This window comes from Halichoerus grypus, chromosome 3, assembly GCF_964656455.1.
Source record: "Halichoerus grypus chromosome 3, mHalGry1.hap1.1, whole genome shotgun sequence".
Taxonomy (NCBI): domain Eukaryota; kingdom Metazoa; phylum Chordata; class Mammalia; order Carnivora; family Phocidae; genus Halichoerus; species Halichoerus grypus.
The window spans coordinates 180284433-180308831 of record NC_135714.1 but is presented as its reverse complement, the minus strand read 5'-3'; the positions used below and the strand labels follow the sequence as shown (position 1 = coordinate 180308831).

At 34.1% G+C, this 24399-nt stretch overlaps 1 protein-coding gene across 3 annotated transcripts in view; it reads right to left on the bottom strand.

Annotated features, from left to right (window-relative positions):
- Positions 1-437: 437 nt before the first annotated feature.
- Positions 438-24399, bottom strand: part of PURG (purine rich element binding protein G) — a 36224-nt gene continuing 12262 nt past the window's right edge. The window contains exons 3-4 of one of the 3 annotated variants that reach the window (XM_078069650.1): positions 22813-22814; positions 438-1330 (exon numbers count right to left, since the gene is read on the bottom strand). In XM_078069650.1, the coding sequence (XP_077925776.1) occupies positions 1228-1330; positions 22813-22814 (105 nt within the window). In that variant the 3' untranslated portion in view covers positions 438-1227. Of the gene's footprint in view, positions 1331-9730; positions 10695-22812; positions 22815-24399 lie in introns of all 3 variants that reach the window. The other 2 variants (XR_013446638.1, XM_036098743.2) reach the window with 2 other exon arrangements.

Below are 24399 nucleotides of genomic sequence, written 5' to 3'. Positions count from 1 at the left end.
TTTGTCCATGTTTTCATACACGTGAAGTGGAACTTTTACTTTAAATATCAGCATACAGGAATGGCCTTTTCAATGTCATTTGAGCAATAATAAAGGTTCAGAAGGCATGCTTGTTTCCATGCAAATGTTATCATGGATCAAGTAGATAATAAAACCTTATTAATAAAACACTGAAATAAACAAAGGCACCTTAATGGCACATTTTTGGTTTTCTCCACGTACTAATTTCCACATCTGAGAGGTCTAGGTTTTGTAGATCCAACATAGACTTGCTTATGGAAGCTAGGCCAACTGGATCTAAATTCCCAGAGTTACCACAAAATTTGGGGCACAAATGAAATAACGAAATAAACACATAGTAAAATCAACTTTTGGTTGATCGAAGGGCCCAGTAGAACTAATCTGCTTCCTGAAAAATAATTAAGAATCCAAACTAATCACACATATAAACCAGTTTATTAGATTGTCAGTGATACTTTGAGACAAATTCAAGTTATTTCATTTTACTTCATATAAACAGAGGAGGGGAGGAAAGTTTTAAACTTCAAGCTTTGTTCAGCATGTGTGCAGTTAGCATCCACAAAAGCACCATTGGATATGGAAGAATTAGCACCACAGAATTTTAGGACCTAACTGTTAACATGCATCACTGGAAAACTTGGAACATAAAAACTGAAGTAGTACGTGGTATGGTCTATTATAAACAATACAAGGCAATTTATGATTTGTTTTCATACAGTACAATACAATCACCAATCAATGAGAACCTTTAAGTACAATACAGGACAAAAACCCTTGGTACCCTGTTAACACTAAAACAGTTACAGATTTAAAAACATGTTTCTTGTGAGAGGCAGTGGGTTGAAACTATCCCTCCTCCTCTTTTGAAATTGAGTTATATAGTTACATGATCTCTTAAGAAAGTATTTTCAAATCTACGTCTCTCTACCTCAGTGCTGACAAATGGTTTTTTTGTAAACTGAAAGGCTCGATGAATCAAACCAAACCAAACCCAAACCAAAACCTGGTAAGAGTCAAGAAGTACTCCAGTGTGGTGGAAGATATTCCACTTAAGATCAGTTTGGAAATGATGCCAATGGTGTTGACACTTGTCTTCCCTTCGGTGGAGGAATGTCAAGTACAGAAGCCTTGCATTCACGATGAACTTCGGTTCATTTCGTTCACACAATGCCTTTATTCTGAAGTGTAACATAAGAGACTTATTCCTTATTCCTCAACTGTTTTTGTAGTGTCATAGGGCTGTTCCTTATGCTGGATTTGACAACAGTGAAAAGGGTTGATATTCTCTCTGGATTTAGGGAAATTTGAGCTAAAGAAAAAATATTAATTTAAATTTAGCATATATGAAATTTCAAAGGGAGTTTCACTATTTTCACAGTACAAACCCGTAATGAATATCATTGAAAACCTTTCTGTTAGAAAGCATGTAACAAACCCTCAATTTTAAGTTGTGTGGAGGCCAATTTTGGCATATTAGAAGATACTGTATAAGAAATGTGCAATAGGAATAGATAGATACAGGTATATTCAGATCTCAATGCACTGATGCCAAGGAAAATATATTTTTACTCACCAAGAGAAGAATATACCTTGAAGCATCTATGCAGACACATGAATCAATCATGTATCTGCCCAACTTCTAATTCTGGAATAGTGATAACAGGGTCATTTAAGAAAAAGTACTCAATTACAGTATGGCAGCAATTTTATGTTGTATATATTTAACAGCAAAACATTTTTGAAAATAGAATCATTATTATACGGTAAGTTTACAATTCACCATTTCTATACTTGTAATAACATGCATTTATTTGTTTTCCCAGTTTAAAAAAAATCCCACTAGGACCAACATCTTTCAGAACAACAATCTAACATGAAACAAAACCTCCTAAGGAAAATATTTAGCATCACAGAGATTTGAGAAAAGTTTGTTACTCAGCATCACAAAATACTCAATAGATCTACATTTAAGATTGTTCATGCCATGACATTAACACACCTTTGGGTTAATATATCGTATTTAAAAAAGATACCAAGATACAAACCAAAGAACTGACATGGAATTTATTTTTAGTTTCTCCTTGGTAAGAGTAGACTGCTAATAAACTTGACTTCTGTCTGTAATATGTGATGATAACTGCGTCTATGAAGCAGCATTTACATTTAGTAAAACATTTAAAACTAGTGATAGAAAAATGGCCACCACAGAAAAAGAACTAAAGATAAGTGTAATTATAGACCACTGTCTTTTTATGAAGTGAACTGCCCCCAAACAAAAAAGAAAGCAAAGTTTGTTTGCTGTGAAATATTCTTCTGTTAAAAAACATTCTTGGATAAAAGTTAGCCTATGTTTTATAAATGTCAGAAAGATGTAAGAATGAACTTCAGAAAAAAGTTAACTTTTGAAAAAAAAAAATCCTATGCCTTTTCTTCTGAATCAAATCCCTTGTATAAATCAACTATTAATTTTCTGAAGAGGGCACAGCAGCTAGAGAGAGCTGCGCATCCACATTACTGATTTAAATCTGAGAATTTGCCAGGCAGGGCTGACTTGAACATAGAAGAAACAAAACTCATTTCTTAATGTTTTAGGGTTACATTAAAAAAAACCCAAATAAAGAAAATTGAGTTATGACAGGCTGGCTTAATACTTTCACTTGCCCTTATATTTGACCAACATTTCAACACAAGGTAGAACCAATTAAAGATAAGATTTAAAAAATAAAAGCTGTCTAAAAATCATTCAATGAAAAAGCCTTCAAATCTTACATTTTAACCTCAAATGATTGTAGACTAACTTAGACTAACAGTTTTGCTGTCCTCACACACACTTTTGTTACTCTCGAGTTTTATTTCTGAATTGTTCATTGGTTCTATCATGTAACACAATTTTCTATTAAGTTAAAATAGTTTGAATTATTATATTATAAGAAGCTTTAGAAAAACACATAAGTAGGATAAATTTATAAAAGGATAAAGAATATTTTCTGGGATTTTAGACAAATTCTATACAGACAAATAGCTAGATCAAGGTAATAAAGTGCCTTCATTTCTAGGTAATTAATTTTTCACTAAAATATTTTAAGGCTTTATAAGAAACTTAACATTATCAGAAGTGTGATAGTATATAGGGTTATGCTATTAATTAGCATTCTTTCATAGGTCTTATTTCACTTATCTTTTAATTCATATTAGGTACTTTTTAATAATCATCAGTTTAAAATTATAAATCTGAATTGTAAAGTCTGAACTCATTTTGCGAAGGAAAAGAAAGATGTATAATTTCTAAAGGCTGTGATTTGTACTTAAGACCTTAAGACTCACAGGTGGCTTGTGAACAATCTAGTTTGTGTCATAATAGACAACAGCCAATGCTCTCCAAAAATTCAACAGAATATTTATCCCATGGCCAACAGGGCCATCATTTCATTCATTCATATATTCTGTTGTCTCTACATTTAAATGATGTGCAGCCTTAAGTAAAAAAGGCCAGAGAAAATCTAAAATAAATTCTTCAAATACAGGCACAATGAGTATTTTTTTTTATTGCAATAGCTTATGCATAATCTGTACTGTATGCCAACATCCAATGTTAAAGCATTTATGTTTGTTTTCAGTTTGCTTCTATTACCCATGGGTGTATCACAGTAAAATACTGGAAACCTAACAGAAGTGTATATAATAGCCATAATCATACAGAATTCTATTTCTTCTTGTCATTTCTCTTTGGGATATATGAGGGCATTTTAAGCAATGCTGTGTAGTTAGTTATGTTGGCAGCCCCCGATTTTAAGATAAATTATGACTATATGGACATCGACTTACTCAATTGATTATAACCAATACAAATTAATTAAAATGTTCAAATATTCTTTTTCAAGAGGTTAGCTATTTTTATCAGAAGATTACTAAAGTCAGGCACCAGATTAAATGTCCATGATATCTAAAATGCTTATCTAACTACCACTGGATTAATTTAAAATGTTCCTTAAATTAAAGGTTTTTGAGGTTAGGAGGGAGGAGGAAAGTGAAAACTCATTGCAAAGAATGGTTTAAATGAAATGTTCCACATAGAGAAACAGGAACTACTAGTAGGAAAAAGTGCCAGTCTTAAAATTGGGTTTGGTTTTCAATCTAAAGCCTAGTAAGAGTAATTCCTGGTGATTAAAAAAACAAACAAACAAAAAAAAAACGACAACAAAATGGCATAAACATTTATAATTGCACATTCCTTTACCAAAGTGCCAAAAGTTACCAAAAAATCTTTTTAAATGCATACGATGCTACCTTTCAAAATCTAAGTATACATAGTTTTACCTTTTTCATAATAGTATAGTATAGTTTCACAAACTTATCACAAATGTAACCAGGAAGATGAGTTATAACTTTCTAAAAACAGGATAGTGTGTTTTTAAAAAATAACTGTTAGAACCTTTGTCATGATGAAGATTGAAACCCAAATATAGCCAAAGCATTACCATAATATCCGAAAACATCACGAGAATTTAGGCAAATTTTAGTAGTATTCTGTCATGCAATGCACAGACACCATAGTTTTTTTTTTTTTTAACACGGGTTTAGTTATCCTGTTTTAATCTGACTACATATTATACTTACTCTCTTTAATCACTGAAGTGACAACATATGGAACAACTGAGTTTTGGAAACAGCATTAAACACTGAGGTTTCTAGCCTTAATTGCTCATGCCTATTAAGCATGGCAAAAAGGTCTGATGCATGGGTTATTAATTTTCATGCTCTATCTTTTTATTCTAAATGGAAATGTATAGAGATAATACGATAAGGACAAAAGGACGTTAGAGACCAAAGCACTGATATATGGAACAGATAAAATAATAAGCAACTGTATGGAAATCTTCCATATCATTAAATTTGTTACATCAGGGGAACACAGTAAAAAATAAGATCTCTTTACCAAGTTATAATTATACTAATATGCTTTTAAAAAAATCAGTGGCATGCATATAAGGTTAAATTTTTAATATTTTTATTGTTTGAATGTTATGAAGTTAAACTACAGAGGTATGTCATTATAAACTGAGACCAAAAAAATTATATTGTTCAGAGGAAAAAAGAGAAGGTAAGATCATGATTCTCAATGACAGGTCATCTGCCTTGTGTTACGCCACAGGCTAAACATTGTGCTGTAGTGCCTCATTTAATTAGGGTGAAAATGCTGGCAAAAACATAAAAATGCTAATAATAAAATTAAGATTAGTTCATAGTCAAGTAACATTAAATGACTATCGAAAAAGAACCCCTTCTTTTTCCTACAGTTTGAGAATCTCAATATTCAGTGTAAGAATGTGAACATATAAAAGCATATGAAAGAAATGCCCAATTCGATAAATTCTTCATCTTCTGAGGATGGTGGATGGGACGTAGATTGGTATCCTAGTCCTCTAAGAGAATTAACAAACTTTAAAAACACGGGTATAATCGGTAAGAATCGGGCATGATAAATCACTGATAACGACTCCCCCAAACCCAATATACTGATAGGTTAATCACAGAAAGGTAAATATTCATTCTATATAAATTTAACGAACCTTCTTGTAGTTTCTGAATATTAAAATATAATTGCTTGTGGGTAGATAACAATCTTGGGTAGTGGCAGCGTTTAAAATTTGTTGAAGAAATACTTCAAATAAACATTGAAATGCAGAAGATCCTTAATAGAAGCTGTAGGCATGTGGAAACTGCATACTTTATGTGAGATTCCAATTATATTTAGTTCCTGCATTACCCTAAGTAATATAAATTGCATAATCTCTCTTGCCAATACACAGAGATATTTTCTTGTCTTGGCAAAACCTAGGCAATTGCATTTACCTAACTTAGCTTTTCCCTGGTAGCGGTCCTATAGTGACCAGTATTTATACATAAATACTGGACATACCTCTAAGAACCATTCTTACCATATAATTTAATCTTGTTTTCTATGATTCAGCTCGTGCACAGCATTTTTCATTTCCAAAATGCCAAACAACTAATTGCAATAGTTATTTCTCATTTCACAAGGAGGGCAAAGTTAATAAATGGCTTGTGAGGTGGTGGCACCGTACAGGGTTTTCAAGATCCTATGTATCTTCTCTGTTCTGTAGGCAGTTTTTTATCTAACATTGCCCTCTGCTATGTGGGTAGACTGTCTGTATGCCCCTTGAGGCCAAAGACTCGATCTTCTTTGCTGTATACCCAGAGCTATCAGAATGTTTGGCTCGTGCTGTAATGCGAAATAAATACCTGTTGATTTGTCGAATGAGAAATAGGACTGAGAAAACAAAACAAAGAACCTCAACATCCTGCCCCTCACCCTCGACTTCCAAGTGAAAAGCCATGCTTACCCACTCTTGCTTCTCCACTACAGTAACCTAAGTGGTATTACTCTTCTTACATAATAGGGTTGTATTTAAGAGTGAGTAATTCACTCTTAAATCTTGATGGCAAAGACCCTATGGTATGTGTCCTCCAGAGTACTAAGACTCAACTATTACTACAACTACTCCTAAAACTGCATTATTCACCTTTCCTTTGGCCAAGTATTTAAATTAAAAGTTATGTTTCTGCACACAATTGACTATTCTTAAGCTAATTCAGGCATAAAGAATCAAGAAAATCCTCACAGCTGTAATCATTAGCACGGATATGGAGAATATCAGAAGGGACTGAAAAGACAGACATATACAGCAAAAAGAATTGGGGACTAGAGGTTCTTTAATTTTCTGGAAATTAGTGCAGGAAAGCTAAGATCCTTGAGAAGATAGTAATTTTAGTGAACAAGGTTAATGTCAAGTTTGAACTAGATGATATCGAAAGTCTTTTCCAGCTCTAAAATTCTATGTTGTGTTGACTGGTTCCTCTTCTGGTAAGATGAGAATCTACACAGTATTCAAAGTATATATATATATATTTTTAAAAGGCATAGTTAAACTTGAAAAGTTTGATGTTTTGGAACTCTTGAGCAACTGTGAACATTAAAAGTTTTCTTTAAACCACCGTTACTCCTTCTTTTGCAATGATACCATGTAAAGCCTTTTAAATCCTGAATAAATATACTTAAATTATGTCATATAGTGTGGATATTACTTTGCTGACAATATTTCGTCTTGTCAGCAAAATTAGTAGTGAGGAGTTTGCTCCTAATCCTGCTACTTTGCATGAACCTGTCCCCTAAAGAAGTCTTAAGTTAAGTACAAATAAGTACAATTCATGACCTCATTTCCAACTTCAAAGAGAGGAGATGAAATTATTTCTTATAAAAATTAGTTATTGTTTTAAATCACAGCAGTGGAAAAACAAAAGGCTATATGATATTAAGTTTGAATCTCTAAATTACTGTATATGTTTATAAAAACAGGACTATGAATTCAAACATTTTGACTGAGAAGCAACAAAAACAATACTAATTCCAAAACTAGGAAGGAAAATCTAATTTTCATTTGGGTCCTTCCTCTTTTCTTTTTTTTTTTTGTTAAGTCTAGCTGGGGGTTTATCGATCTTATTATTTCTTTCAAAGAACCAGCTCCTAGTTTTGTTGATCTGTTCTACTGTTTTTTTTTTATTCCTGTGTCATTGATTTCTGCTCTGATCTTTATTATTTCTCTTCTCCTGCTGGATTTAGGCTTTATTTGCTGTTCTTTTTCCAGCTCCTTTAGGTGTAAGGTTAGATTGTGTACTTGAGACTTTTCTTGTTTCTTGAGAAAAATCTAATTTTTATTAGCCAGAACCCTAAATACGTGGGAGGAGGAAAGATGATTTACTATCAGCTTTAATTTTTGCTAAGCTGGGACTTCTCAAAACCCTTCAAGCAGAGTGTACTCCCTGGGAAATCAGGTTTATAACTCTTTATTTCACAACCTAAGACCTCTTTACCCTTCTAAAATTAAACTGATATCATTACTCATGCTCAAATGTGAACAAGGGCCATATTCTCATTTTTCCACATGGCAACAAACATTATTGGCAGTTAATTAAAATTAATTACTCCAACTAAAATGATGATGAACTGCTGAGAGAATTCATGCATACTGCTCAAAAGTAGTTAATCATCTTTATGGTTTAGAACATAGATCCTTGAGGCTTGGTATGATAGCACTGCAAGTCCTCCATATATGTTAAATTATACTAATGAGATTCTCTTGATGATTCAAATGTAACTGCTTATTTATGTGAACTAAAACTTAGGAGAAGTAAGACATAAGCCAAATTCTACACTAAAGCAAGTTGTGTTAAAAGGAGTATCATTTCAACATTTTTGGAATTATTAGAATGAAATATGAATGTGGTAAAATAATTTAGGAACCATAAGGAGAAAAAGAAGTATGAGAGGGTAGAAGGAAGGTGTATTTAGTGGAAGGCAGAAAGAAATGAGAAAATCAGTAGATGAGAGGGATTCACAGAATGGGGATAATCTGAAACTTTATTAATATTTTCTCAATAATCTGGCAAAACTTCTCATTCATTTGCATGCCTTTTTCCATAGGACCAATACAAGCACCATATTACTTTATGGTCATTTTCCCCCTTGCTGAATAGTTGTATAAACACTGAAAATGACATGCTAACATCCCATAAAGTTAAGAAAGTACTTGTTGTGTGTGCTGTTGGTGTGTGAGTTAATGTTCTGGAATCTCTTTGTGGTTCTACAGCTTCTGATTTAAGAATCTTCAAGGTGGAGATAGTATGGATTGGGATGGACTAGCTGAGGGCCAGCTCAATCCTCGCCTTTATGTAGTTATGCCAAAATTCAGACTCCTTTTCAGTCAGAATAAAATTCTCTTGAAAAAGACAATAGCAGACAGTAACAATTCACCCTTTAGATCTGTTGGTACACAATTTACTATGAATCCCTAGAGTCACAGTATAATCTTCACTTAAATTTATTACTGCTCCCAAATCTCAATGAATCCTTGCCTAAAATGGCAAATTTTCAGGTAAATTCAATTAGAACTTTCAAAAAAAAAACCACCAAAAACCCAAAAATGCAATCTGGGGATGTTGGTTTCATTGTATCTACTCTCCTCCCATTTGTATAAATTATGGATCAAAGTGAATTTGTAATAATAAAACTGAGCTCATAAGGTCTATGTTATACAATTTTAAGAGTGCATAAAACTACCGAGCCATCACCATATTGATAAACAATGAAAGCATTCCTTCCAGCATGCTTTGATTATGGAGATATCATAAGAAGTATCTCCTCACCTAGAATTATTTTTCACATTTGCTTTCTGAGGTCCAAGCAGACCTACAAAGGGAAGGAAACAATATGGTAGCACAGCCATTACAACTGCTGGGGTGCAGTTGCCCAGTATCTTTGCTGTTAATAGAATCTCCCAGAATAGTACCTCTTGATGCATCCAACAGTAACTAAGGTGGGAGGGTCATTTGAATGTTAGGAGTACTGTCACTTAATATTAATATTAGAGGGGATTTTGTCCCCTCCATTCTTACTGCACTTTTGCTGCCCTGAATTTAACAATAGTCACGTGTCATTTAAGATGCTCAGTGAAGATCTAATTATTCCTGGCATGTTTTTTAAAAAAGTATTATCCACAATAGAAAGAAACTATTTACTGATGAAGTCAACAACATAGATGATCTCAAAATTATTAGGTTGAGTGAAAGAAAGCCAAATACCGAAAATACATGTTCATTTATATACAATTCCAGAATAGACAAAACTAACCTGTAGTCACAGAAGTTGGATCAGGGATTGCTTTTGGAGGTCCGGATTGGGGAAGGAGTGGGGCTGTTGACTGGAAACGGATACACAGAAACTTTCTGGGGTGAGAAAAGTGTTCTGTGTCTTGATATCTGTCCAAACTGATTGAATGATACATTAAGATTTGAGCATTTTACTGTATGTTAATTATACCTTAACATAATAAAAAGTATTGCCACTAAACACAATGTTCTTGCTGAAGCATTAGAGTTGGGTGGCATTTTTCTTTTCGTTTCAAAATGTCTGCCTTCACACTGTCCCATAAAGAGCAACACATCTTAGAATGGGATCCATGACCAATACTCTACAGAGAACGTGGATTTTTATATCAGGGCACTGAACTAAACCAGATTTTTTATTGCTGGAAAAAAAAAAAGAAGAAGACAAATTCCTTTATGGACCATACTAAATGTAACAGCTCTAAGAAAGGATAATAAAACATCTTACCTTTAAAAAGTACCCTAGAACAGGAAAGGATTTTTAAGTTCAATTTATCCTTGTGAAGATACTAATTTATAAAGGCATAAAAAACATCAATAAAAAACTTAGCTCAAACGCTACTTAAAAGTGATCATGGCAATATGGCCTTCACTCTCTTTTTGCTTTCCCCAAGGCTGAGTGAACACTGGGGGCGCAGTAGGATACCACTGGTTGCTAAAGGAGACTGAGGAACGTAAAACATTTAGGTGGGAAGGAAGCAAGATTTTACTTAGGCTACTTTGGTGCATATCCAAGCATATATATTGACCATCACATTTTAAAACCATTTTGAACGCCAGTGTTTGGGGCCTAATTTATGATTACCTCGCCACTTCAAATGTAAGGGGCCACGTGTTCATCAACTTTAAAGAGGTTATAAGCAGAATCAAAAGAACGACTGAATTCCCGGCTTCCTCCAGAAAGAACCTTATTACACTCTCCGACAGTTCTAAAAATAAATAATGAACAAATTCTATTAGTTCTGAGAAGAAAGTAGTAATACCCTGAATAGCATTTATGTACAAGTAATGCCAAGTATTCATGGGCAAAGTTAAAACTATAATCAAAAGCCAGATAATTATTTATCCAACTTGTTTCTTTTTTAATTCCAATTCAAGCCCACCAAGGGTTTATGTTGTTTTAAATCCGCATGTCATACAGCGACACCTAAAATACGTAATTTTACTACTCATCATGATCTTCACCTGAGATTAGACAGAAAAAATGAAAAGATTAACCAATTTCCCTAGCATAATGGCTGACCTCTGAGAGGAACTCCATTAAGTATTTGTTGATAAAGTGAATGAATGCTTTCCTTTCCCTTGATTACCAGTTCTTACCTCATATAGTGGCTTCTTACTGCACATTAAAAATTCAGTATGATTGAAAAGGAAAAGCATAGACATTTACTTAGTAAAAGAAAGCAATGCTCTCTACTGCTGTTGTTGACATAAAATCACATAAATATAAATCAACACAATTGTGAAAGCATAACAAATTGATAGAAGATAACCTAGACTTTTTAGCTATAAAACATTCCTTTTAAAAACTCAATTAAAGGGGCGCCTGGGTGGCTCAGTCGTTAAGTGTCTGGCTTGGGTCATGATCCCAGGGTCTTGGGATCGAACCCCACGTGGGGCTCCCTGCCCAGCAGGGGGCCTGCTTCTCCTTCTCCCACTCCCTCCTACTCCAGCTCTCTCTCTCTCTCTCACTCACTCTCTCAAATAAATAAATGAAATCTTAAAAAAATCAAAACTCAATTAAGGGCGCCTGGGTGGCTCAGTCATTTGAGCGCCTGACTCTTGATTTTTGCTCATGTCATGATCTCCGGGTCGTGAGATTAACCCTCAGATCGGATTGGGCTCCACGCTCAGGACGGAGTCCGCTTGCCCTTCTCTCTGTGTTTCTTCCTCCCCTGTCCTCAAACAAACAAACAAACAAACAAACAAATAAATAAATAAAATCTTTAAAAAAACCCAACTCAATTAATGACACTAAAGGCCATTGTTTGCTTCACTAGAGTGAACAATAACTTTCGTAATTAATAGAATGGATACTTGTGAGATGTTTCATGTAAACATCTCTGAGATATAGATTTAAAAGTTCCTAAGTACCGGGGCACCTGGGTGGCTCAGTCATTAAGCGTCTGCCTTTGGCTCAGGTCATGGTCCCAGGGTCCTGGGATCGAGCCCCACATTGGGCTCCCTGCTCGGCAGGAAACCTGCTTCTCCCTCTCCCACTCCCCCTGCTTGTGTTCCCTCTCTTGCTGTGTCTCTCTCTGTCAAATAAATAAACAAAATCTTAAAAAAAAAAAAGTTCATAAGTACCAAAGATAAACAGAATATCAAGTGCTAGAAGATAGAAATTGTAGCTTGAGATTATATGAAATGAGAAAAAGCTCAGTATCAAGATGATGGTCTGCAGGGGCCTCTTTATGACAGTAACTGGCACCAGTAACTAAATTGATCATCTTGAAATCAAGGGTGAAAGCATGTATTAACTATCAAAAAGCTATTTTTTCAGTCAAAAATGACCCATAACCATAATCCTGCAATGCTTTCAACTTTAAAATAAACGAGTGTGAAAACCGTTCTAGTTGACAGGTGAAAACAAATATCCTGAATCAAGTCCACATACTATCTCCCACTGATTTTCAAGCAAAGCAATAGAGAAGTAGAAACTGAGTAGCGGAAGGACCACTTCCTGAAACCTAGTTCAAGTTCTGAAATGACTGGTTAGATGATTATGAACAAGTCACATGCTATCTTTAATATTTTTCCTATCTGTTATAAAATGAAGGTGTTAAATGACTCCAAAGACTCCTTCGGGCAAAAATAATTAAAGTTGATGGCAGATTTAGACAAGAAAATCTTATGTTGTCAAGTCACGAAGTAAAACAGGTGAATATAATACTTTTAGTAGTGGGGTCATTGATCCGCAAATCATGCAAACTGTCTGATGATCATCTTTTTAAAAAAGGAAATGAAGCAGTTTGGAGTCTCTCCAGCAATACAAATATGCTTTGATATTTCCCAGTCTGTGGACAGTTTATTCATTTTCTTAACGGTGTCTTTTGATAAACAGAACATTTTAGTTTTGATGAAGTGTCTAATTTTTAATGTTTTTCTTTCATAAAAGCTAGTGCCTTTTGTTTCCTGTCCAAGCAATTTCTGCCTACACAGTTGTGTGCTTTTAGATTTGACTGACAATAGCTTCAAGAGATTATGACTAGCCCAACTCCCTGGCTACTGCTGTACTTGAGAGTTCTTGTGGCAAAAGGAGGCTCCCTTCCAATTTTGCATAATTTTGTTATACTTTCTGGGGAACTGTTCATGTTATGGGTTGGGAAGAAGTTAATAATGATGTTATTAGTATTTATTAAATGCTTATTATGTGATAGAAACTTTGCTAACAGCTTCATGTATCTTAATACATTTAATTTTTTTAAGAGAATCCTGGTTGACTATAGCTTTTGTGAGGGCAAGAAATCTTACATGTTTTGTTATTGATACAACTTCTGGACCAAGACAATTGCCCCAGAACAGAGTATTTAATAGGTATAAACTGAATGCTGGTTAAATAAATTCTCACAATAAGTCTATAACATTACATAATTTACCCACTATTCACAATAGTGACAGAATTTGGACTTGAACCCAGGACTGGTTGACACCAAAGTCTGAGTTCTTTATAATTCTGTACTAAGGCCACTAAGACTGCCTGATAACTCTGGGGGAACCTGGAACCTAAAGATACAGCTGAAATTACTACTATTACTTAAGGGGGTGGAGGGAATGGTTTAAAGTTATTGTTGTTTTATTCCTCTCATAGCAAAAAGCAAATGTGGAACTTCTATTAAGCTCCCCCGCCTTTTTTAAAGATTTATTTATTTGAGAGAGAGATAGAGAGCACAAGTGGTGGTAGGGGTAGAGGGAATCTCAAGCAAACTCTGTCCTGAGCTTGGAGCCCAACACGGAGCTCAATCCCATGACCCATGAGATCATGACCCCAGCCAAAGCCAAGAGTCCAACCCTCACTCAATGGACTGAGCCACCCAGGTGCCCCTCCTCTTTTTTTTTTTTTTCTTCACACCCAGCATGGAGCCCAAGCAAGGCTTGAATTCATGACCCTGAGATCAAGACCTGAGCTGAGATCAAGAGTCGGAGGCTTAACTGACTGAGCAACCCAGGTGCCCCTAAGCTCCTTCTTGACAGCCATATTGATCTATTTACATTTATAACTATATGGTAATTTGTACAGATTGAGACAATATGAAGCTTTTATGGCCAGATATATAGGGCCAGGAAAATTCAATCTGCATGTAAAATTTAGATCTCAGCCTGCTAACTCCTCAGTGATGCTGCAAAGCCATTGTTCACTGGGAATGCAGGAGCAAGGTTATTTATTTAGTGGAATTTCTAGTCAACAGACCTTTACAATACTCTTAATCCTATTGAAATTGAATCCTATTGAATATTGAATGAATACAATGTAGAGAGTACAATTAAATTTTGTATGAATGAGAATACTTCAATGCTTTAGAATCTTAATTGTTAACAACTATAATCACTGCAGGGACACCAAACAACAACAACAAAACAAAACTATCATCACCATATAATGATGTAAATGAAGAATATTATAGGTTCTTGAGTTAATTTCATATAAACTTAGAACATCCTTTCAAATAGGTTTTGAAAAAACCTGTTTCCAACTTATTATGTGGTCATTTATCTCTTGCTCATAGGAGTTTAAGAAAAAAATTCTCTAGTTGGTTTTTAATTATTAACTGAATTGACTATGAAAATGAAGTATTTTTATCTCTTAAATTCTCTAAATAACACTTTTTGAAAGCTACACTGCAATGCAGTTGCCATGATAAGACTTGTGATGACAGGACAGCAAAGGATCTGTATTCTAGTCATTAGGATCAAGTTCTGGAAGGTTCACTAAGGTGGGAGCTCAGGAAATAGACTAAATAATAGAGATGGCCAAAGACTCAATAATTAGAGGAAAAAAGGCTTAATCTAGGCAAATGATTTATGTATATTGATTACCAAAATAATGATTTGATATGCCTTCTGCCAGGGCCAAAACCCACAGTATATTGAGTGCAGAACTGAGCCCAAAGATGTGATGAAAACAGGAAAATACCTGGAACACATTTAAAAAAAAAAAACTATTTAAATTGGCTATAAAAACATGTGCTTAATTCACGGAACTAGAACAAATAATTCTGAAATTTGTATGGAACCACAAAAGACTGAAGAGCCAAAGCAATCTTGAGAAAGAAGAACAAAGCTGGAGGTCTTACAATCCCAGATTTCAAGATATACAATAAAGCTGCAGTAATCAAAACAGTATGGTACTGGCACAAAAACAGACACACAGATCAACGGAACAGAATAGAGAGCCCAGAAATAAACCCATGCTTTTATGGTCAATTAATGTACAAAAAGGAGACAGAAAATATGACGAGGAACAAAGGAGACAGAAAATATGACGAGAAAAAGACAGTCTCTTCAATAAATGGTGTTGGGAAAACTGGACAGATACAAACAAAAGAATGAAACTGGACCACTTTCTTACACCATGTACAAAATAACTCAAAATGGATTACAGACTTAAATGTAAGACCCGAAATCATGAAATTTCTAGAAGAAAACAATACTCTTTGACATTGGTCTAAGCAATAGACCTAAGCTAAGAAAGCAATACTCTTTGACATTGGTCTAAGCAATAGTTTTTTGGATATGTCTTCTTACGCAAGGGTGACAAAAGCAAAGATAAATAATTTGAACTACATCAAACTAAAAAACTTTTGCACAATGAAGGAAACCACCAGCAAAATGAAAAAAAATGCTACTGAATGGGAGAAAATACTTGCAAATGATGTATCTGTGAAGGGGTTGATATCCAAAATATATAAAGAACTCATACAACTCAATAACAACAACAACAACAACAACAAAAAGGAACAATCCGATTAAAAAATGGGCAGAGGACCTGAACATTTTCCCAAACAAGACATACAAATGACAGGGACAACACAGATAGATCTGGAGGGTGTTATGGTAAGTGAAATAAGTCACAGAAAGACAAACACCATTTGCTCTCACTTATATGTGGAATCTAAAAAACAAATGAACAAACAAAACAAAACAGAAACAGACTCATAGATACAGGGAACAAACTGATGGTTGCCAGAGGGTAAAGGGGGCAGGCTGATGCGAGAAAAACATGAAGGGAATTAAGAGGTACAAACTTCCAGTTATAAAATAAATACATTACGGGGATGTGATGTACAGCATAGGGAATATAGTCAATAGTATTGTAATAAATTTGTATAGTGACAGATGGTAACCAGACCTATTGTAGTGATCATTTTGTAATGTATAAAAATACTGAATCACTCTCTTGTATACCTGAAACTAATATAATACAATATTGTATGTTAATTATAATTAAAAAACTATTTAAATTATCTGTAAAAACATGTACTTAATTTTACCAAATTTTGATTTCAAGTTTACCATTTAAAATTTCTATAACGTTATTATGAAGGCTGCAATGAGCAGTGGGCTTCTTATAAACCTTGGTATTTTATTAGATTGCTAAGTGATCTATAGCAAATCATTTAACCTGCCTGGGCCTGTTTTCTTCATCTGTTAAGTGAGGTTAGAGATAATGAGCAAAATCAGTATCTTTATCAGAATGAAATGAGATACAATATGTGAAGGAACTTTGAAAAATATGTGAAATTATATGTAAATTATTATAATTGAAATTCCATAGTCTTTTTATATTTAATTTGATTAGAAATTCCAGTTATGGAAGAACTTTCAGGACAAATGAATCTTTTGTATCAGTAACTAACTGAATTTATCCACTAATGGCTCTTCTTTGCAATGTATCTACAGAAAATTGTTACAGCTTCTGATTTATTAACACAGTAACAGTAGAATCAGGCTCATTGCATTTGGCTAAGATATCGGTGAGATTCATAGTTGAGAACACTGATGGATTTCTGTAAATCCAGACAGATGGAGAGAAAAGGAGTTTGTGAAGATATTGTTATGTGCGAAGAGAGTGAAATAAAATTAAAGTGAGGATGAATACAAAAGGCTAGAGCAGGGAGGGCAAACATATGATATGATGTCATTCCTCCTTGCCTTCCTCAACCTCTCCCCAACTCAATCCCCAAGCACACACAGAAACCACAGCAGTCTTTTATGAAGAGCCTGCATGGGGCTTCACAATCATCTGCAACTCTGAGTTTAGGAAATCATTACCACTTGAATACAGTAGTCACATGAAGATGTCCCCTGAGATGAAACAGAATCATAATTCTTATCCTAGGACATCAAAGGTGATTTGGAATGGAGAAGACAGAATCATTATTTAAAACAGTATTGCTGTAACTCTCTAAATTGCATCAATGGCATATATTTTGAGCATTATAACACATGTAGATAATTATATCATATTTAAATTAAATAATGCAGATAATGTAGATAATTAAATCATATTTAAAGGCTAAATTGTTAAAGGGAAAATAACATTTGGCATTTTATAATCAATAGCTTCAAACACACTTCTCATATATACCAACACACTGCCTGGTACGTGGCAGATAATCAGATGAATGTCTGTTGAATGAAAAAATGACAGTTTGATTAGGTTCCAAAAGCTGCTTTGAATCAAGTAACTTTCGACATGGCGTACTTAAAGGTAATGGCAGTGGAATATTTTTCTTTTGTCAATTATTTTCTCTCTAGTCCCTAGCATAAGGCCTGGCACAGGGTAGCCACTCAATGTCCACTGAGTAAATAGAACAGGCTCACTGATCTATTAAGCAAGGGAAAGTATATTTCTGAAGTAAAATTTAGGATGTGCAGGAAATGAAAGATCCCATATTCTACCGTGTCTTAATTTGTGAGTCAATTCTTGAAATAAAATGACATAGTATTTCTTACTGGGTTTTAAAATTATCGCTTTCATTCCCACTTGGTGTCATTTTGATTTGTCTGCGAAGTTCTGTAATCCTGAAGCAACAAGATTTCAAAGCAAAACAGGAATGGGAACAGTGGTGATTAAGTGAAGAGAGATGATGTAAACAATCAGCACAGTGCTAGGTGTGGAGGGGAATAGAAAAGAGGAAGAAACAGTCTCTGGTTTTAAACTTAATAAAAAAGGGGACCGGGCAAATTAGACAGAGGAAACAGTACACTGAAACACTTTTCTAAAGCAACCGTCACTAAGTATGAAGAATGACGAGGAGGATAGGATGGTCAATAAATGTCAGAAGAAACAAAGAGCATCCCAAGAAAAATGAGGAAAGGCCACAGAAGGAAGCTGAAGGTAACGGAAGAGAAGTTTCACTGACTCCAGGAATATAGATATTGAAAGGTTCCTATCATCTATTGTGATCCAATCCCCACAACTGATGAATAAGCAAGAGGTTAGATGACTTGCCCCAGGGCCAGCTACAAGGCACAGAGTTGAGGCTTCTAACACAGCACCATTACCTCTGTACGCCACCTGCTACCCACCAGCAGGGAAAAGGCGAGACCTTAGCATTCTTCAAATTCCATGAATGCTTGCAACAATAGTCCGAATAATACACAATACATTTTGGGGGGCCTTATTAATTATAGCACAAATATAGTGAGTAATTTGGCATTCACATTCATTTTGTAACAAAATTATTAAAACAAATCATTTAGAATTAAATTACTGAAAATTTAATGTTAAGAACCAAATTCTGTGTTTACCTAAGATTGATTTTTTTCCTACATAAACTATAAAAAATTTCCAACAAATAAAACGTAGATCTTAGGTAATATTTCTGAAGTCAGAAGCAAATCACTTTAATGGAAGGTACTGTGTGAATCCCAGCTTGGTATGTCCTTAAGTGTAATATTTGTTTTTTTTTTTTTTTTAAATCATTCAAACAGCAAATGGTGATCAACAAACCAAATTGCACGTAGTAACCTGGTGACTCAAAGGATTCCTTAAATAGGAGTATAGTTTAATAATACATGAAGAACAATAATGCAAACTAGCTTCAGTCATAAATCAAATGAGCATTCTTTATTCAAGATAAATTTAATATTATAATTGATAAAGTACATAATTGTCAAAAAAGGCTCAGAACTTGGGGAATTTTCAGCCTGAAGTTATTACTATATTAGATGAAGAGCCTTACTGGCAAAATACTAGTGCCGAGCTTATATTAGCGACTACGGAGGAGAGGTTAAGTTCTGGATGGCTGGCAGTGTGTGCCCTGAGGATTGCATGGCTGGCACTCGATGAATTTCTGTGGTTTAGGGGTGATAATGGTGAGCAATGAGGAAAGATCTTAAATAGTGATGGGAACTGGAAAGGAAAAAGAGTAATTGCTTAGTATGTCACTGAACCGGATGCACTACAACTCTTTCACTAAATATTTTCAACTCAAAAATTATTCCTCTTATTGAGAAAACATTTCTAATTTTATAATGGAGATCAAAGGAATAATGAGATTCAATTTTAAAGAATTTTCCTTGAAGTAAATATTATCAGTACTTTGTAGGAGATCATTAAAGAAATAGCTGGGTGCTACAAAAATTATGAAATTATTTAAAATTGTTCTAAATAAATAGCATTTGTCTGAAAAAGTCATATACATTCATATTATGAATTGAATTGTTAAATTCATAAGATGAAGAAAGATTCAGTTACCATTATCTGAGAATCACTATCAACTAGTTTTTGTGTTAGTTCCAAGATAATTTAGGCCAAGAAAAGGTACATTTTTTCTATGTCAAAATCATAAGCATAATACTCATAATTATAGCATTTCCGTTTATTTAGATGGGTATTGCTTGTAGGATATAACGCTTTATTAACTTCTTAAAAAATTTTAATAACAGAGGCAGAGAAATTAAAAAACTTTTGAAAAATAAGAGTATTAAGAATATTTTTTGGGTTAGGGTTTTTCTTACTGCCAAAGATTTTGAAAAGAGCGCTTGAAACACTCCATTTGCAGAAAATGCATTTTTATTTATGCCTATTTCCTCCCCAATTATTGATCTTTTCTTTTTTTAAAGGGGGGGAGGGGCAGAGGGAGAGAGAGACTCTTAAGCAGGCTCCATGCCCAGGGCGGAGGCCAACATGGGGCTCGATCTCACGACCCTGAGATCACGACCTGAGCCGAAATCAAGAGTTGGACACTTAACCGACTGAGCCACCTAGGGGCCCCCAAATTATATTTCTAATAAAGCTGCTTTAAAGGTAAAGTTTCATATTGGACTCAGCAAAGATTTTGAAAGCATTTAGTGAACATTAACTCTGCCAAATTCCAGACAAATTTCCAATCTACTACATAAGTAATGAGAAAACAATTCTAGAATGTACATAGGAAAAATCTATAGAAATGCCATGATTTAAGCTTAACTGCCCTGGTAATTCTAACCTCAAACCTTAAACAAACAAACATACAAAAAGTGTCCCTCTGGAATCCCATAGGTCTCATGAGGAATAAAGGTTACCTTTCCTTGTAACTCAGAGGAAAGCTTCCAGGACCAGATATATTTCATTTGCAGCCCCCAAAGATTATAAGGATCGCTTAATATAAGCAAAATTGCTTTGCAATTGTAAATCTTTTTTTTTTTTTTTTTTGAGTAGGCACCACACCCAGTGTGGAGCCCATCGTGGGGCTTGAAGTGACAACTCTGAGATCAAGACCTGAGCTGAGATCAAGAGTTGGAGGCTTAACCAACTGAGCCATGCGGGTGCCCTGCAAATATAAATCTTTTTACATGTGAGAATTATAACAACACAGGATATAAGGATTATACTTGGAGAGCTAAGTAGCGATAACCATAAACCCATTATTGATAGGAGAAAGCAGGTATCTTGTTTATTTAAAAAAATGGTTGAGAAGAAAGTAGACCGGTGGTGGCCAGGGGATGGGGCGGAGGGATAGGTGATTGTTCAATGGGCTTAGAGTTTCAGTTTTGCCAGATGAAAAGTTCTGGATGTTGGTTGTACAACAATGCGAATATACTTAACACTAATGAACTGCATATTTAGAAATGGTTAAGATGGTAAATTTTATGTTATGTGCTTTTTTAAAACCACAATTAAAAAAAAGAGTTGAATTAGATCAGAAGAGTGAGGTATTCAGATTGACTAAGGATATTTTTTGTACTCCCAATAAATTGTGAGTTTATATCTAAAAAAAAATTGAGAAAAGTCATTTGAGACTTGGAGGGTTGACTTGTGAGAAAGTAAAAGACAAATCACCTATGGACTTGACTCAGGCTGGAAAGACAGAATATTTTGGTTTTGAAATCTTAAATTTTGAAATGTAACCAATGGTTACATGTCCAAGTAGTTTGAATTTGAGCATAGGAGGTGGGGGAGAAACTAGCATTCCCAGGGATCATTGCCCAGAAAGCTAGACAATATGATAGTACAAAGTCCTAAATACTTGGATTTATGTATTTAGCCTCTCTATGTTTACAGTGAGCCCTAGGTTGATAGGATAACCAAAAAAATCGTTTTGGCTGACAGTATTAAAATCTAAACAATTCCAGCTGGAAAGATGATATGGAAGAAAGAATGCAAGTTAAGGCCACGACAAAGAATGGCCTCCATACCTAATTCAGAAAGAGCAAGACAAAAATGCCAATTTCTGAACTCCACTCTGGACCAACCGAATCAGAATCTCTGGGGGTGGGGACCAGAACCTACATGTTTAATATGCTATGTACATGAATGTTTGAGAATGACCAGACTAAATTTTAAAGAGAGAAACCTCTGTCATTTTAATGGCGGTTAGAACTCATTAGAGGCAAATACACAGTTTAAGGATATTCTTGATGACACCATCATGGCCATGATTCTTTGAGTTCCTTAGAGGCACGTCAGAGAGTCTCTACTGTTTTCAAGGAGGGATTATTGGATTAAAACAATCTCTTTGAAATATTAGAAGAGATATACTTAAGTGAGTCAAATGGTAGTCTGTGTTGCAAGAACCAGCTGTCTGGCTAAGCTTGAAATTTTTAGAGCTATAATGAGAACTTTTATAGCTCTAAAGCAGGGATGACAAATAGCAAATATTTGGCATGAATGTTGTTCTTCTCTCTTTCCCTATAGACGCAGATTTCAAATTCTCAACATAGCACTTTAGGGCAGCCAATCAATTGTAGTAACAAACAAGATGAAACCAATTTGTCAGTACTTCTCCAGGGGCATGGAGGGGGTGTGTGTGGGAGAGATTGGGTTCTCTTTAAAATTTTACACACACACACACACACATGTACGCACACACGTGTAATATTCGTGCAGAGTAAAATTCACTTAGCTAAATATTTAGAAATGTGTAATGCAGATATAGTTTATAGACTTTGGTGTAATATATTTTGACTTACTCAGCTCTCTCTCTAAAAGGTATTATTATTTGTCCACCAAAATTTGGAAATGTTATAGTATCATGAGAAAGCACAACATGCCTGAAAGAAGGACAAGAAAAAGTGGACCCTGCAAGTGAGAACTGAGTTTCATATTGGTTCATACTAGATCCCTGAATTTAGATATTATTGCCACGGCTACCCTTTTGCCCTATATAAAGCCTTGAAACTCTCCCAGAGAGAATCACATATATTATTTGTAGCAAGAATCAACCTACTTGGAATCTTGTTCTTAAGATGAAATAGCGAACCATGTTGTTTCTTTCCATCTTAAATTTGTAGTGCAAGAAGAAATAGAGAAGGAAAATATTATTTGATTGCTTCAACCTTTAAACAAATTTAATCTAGATTTTTACAAAGAAAAACTTTGATAATATCCAATGATTTGGTTTTCTAATTTACTGTACTATCACTTATGTCTTTCCAAATAAACCTGTAGCAGGTACTTTTGAAAGAGCAACATAAGTACCATGTTCATTCCTTCATATGGTTGCTTCTGAAAAATATGATTAAAAGTGAAGAATTTCTTATGAAAATCATAAAAGATAGACTTAATTTTGCAGGGCAAATCTCATGAAACCTATCTTAACTAATTCATTTAATTAGTACAGCTCATAAATATTTGAAAATATCTCTTATGTTGTGTTGGCAATAACAAGGGGTGGGAGTAAATGATTTTTTTTTCTTAACATGTTTTCAGAATAATACTAGAAAAATTGAAATCATACTTCTTTATCCAACTTGAGACATTAACAGAAGACCTGAATACAAAAGTTCCAAGTATTCCCAAGAAATCCTGTCTTTCAGAGTTGAAAAGAATCTTCAAGGTAATAACAATCCATTTTTTTTCTGATTTATTAATTCCCTTTACACATCCTAAATTAAGTGCATGTCTATTCTCTGCCTTAAAAAATTTCAGCAACAGGAAAGCAACACTACTTCTTGAAGTCTGCCCTCATGTTGAGCTGAAATTTCCTCTAAATCTCCTATAGATCTTTATTCTGTCTGAAGCTTCCTCAGATTATAATTCTAAGACTTAAATTTTTTAAATCCAAAATTTAAATTGTAGTTAGAATACAAACAGGACAGAGAATTTTTAAAAAAGTTATACTGCCCGTAATGATCTTCTTGACTTGGTGACTATCTCTGTTACGTTCATCTTTTTCACAATTAGGAATTCATTCATTGTTTTGGAGCACTAATCATCGAAGGAGTAGTAGTTGGAAAGAGAAGTTAATGAACTTGCAGAACAACCAAATGTGTATATATGAATGATCTAGTATTTCTGATAAAATGTGATCCACTGGAATAACAGTTATTAAGGTTATGTCATATATATTAATTATATAGACTTATATACAAAATATTGTTTTATTAATTTTGATCAACTCATTAATTATAGAATGTCCACAGGTTAGCAAACATAATATCAATTATTTTTAAGTATGTTAGATATGTTTTCAAATATGCTCAATGAGCATCCATGGGAAGTATCTCTAAATTTAAATCAATGGGTCCCACTGTTAATTTGAAAAAAGTACCATAAATACATTACAGTACATATGTAGTTCCTCTATCCTACACATATAGATAAGACACAGGAAGAAGGTGAAAACATACGCTTTTAAAAAAATTAGTATATTTCTTATCATTTATATATCTCAAGAGACAATCAGCATTTTAAGCTTTAGCTTTTATTTTCTGTTTACCTGGCTTACTTTAGTAATTATGAACCATTTGAGCTACATGACATATGTCATAAAATGTAAAATTGAGGGACGGAACTAATTCTAAGATCCCTTCAAGTCTTAATATTTAATATTCACTAACAGTTGTATTAATAACTGTTGAGTATAGAAATAATTTACTTTCCTTTACTAAGATTTATATATGTTATTTAATAAATTAAAAATATGCTTCCGTCTCCATAAATTTGAATGCTAAGCTTTTCATATAAAAATTCATAATTGTTAATCCCTCAGAATTATCTCGAGTGATGTCAAAAAATCATAGAGAAGAAAGTTATTGAATGTAATGAAAGGATAAAAAGAGAAGAAAATGATTTTTACCTAAAGCTTAGTCAATTTATTAAAAATACTGTTTTAGATTTGTAAATTTCTCAAGGCAGAATGAATAGCTCTGAGTCTTCTTTCTACCAACATGCTATAGTCATTTTGACCACATTTCTCCTTCACT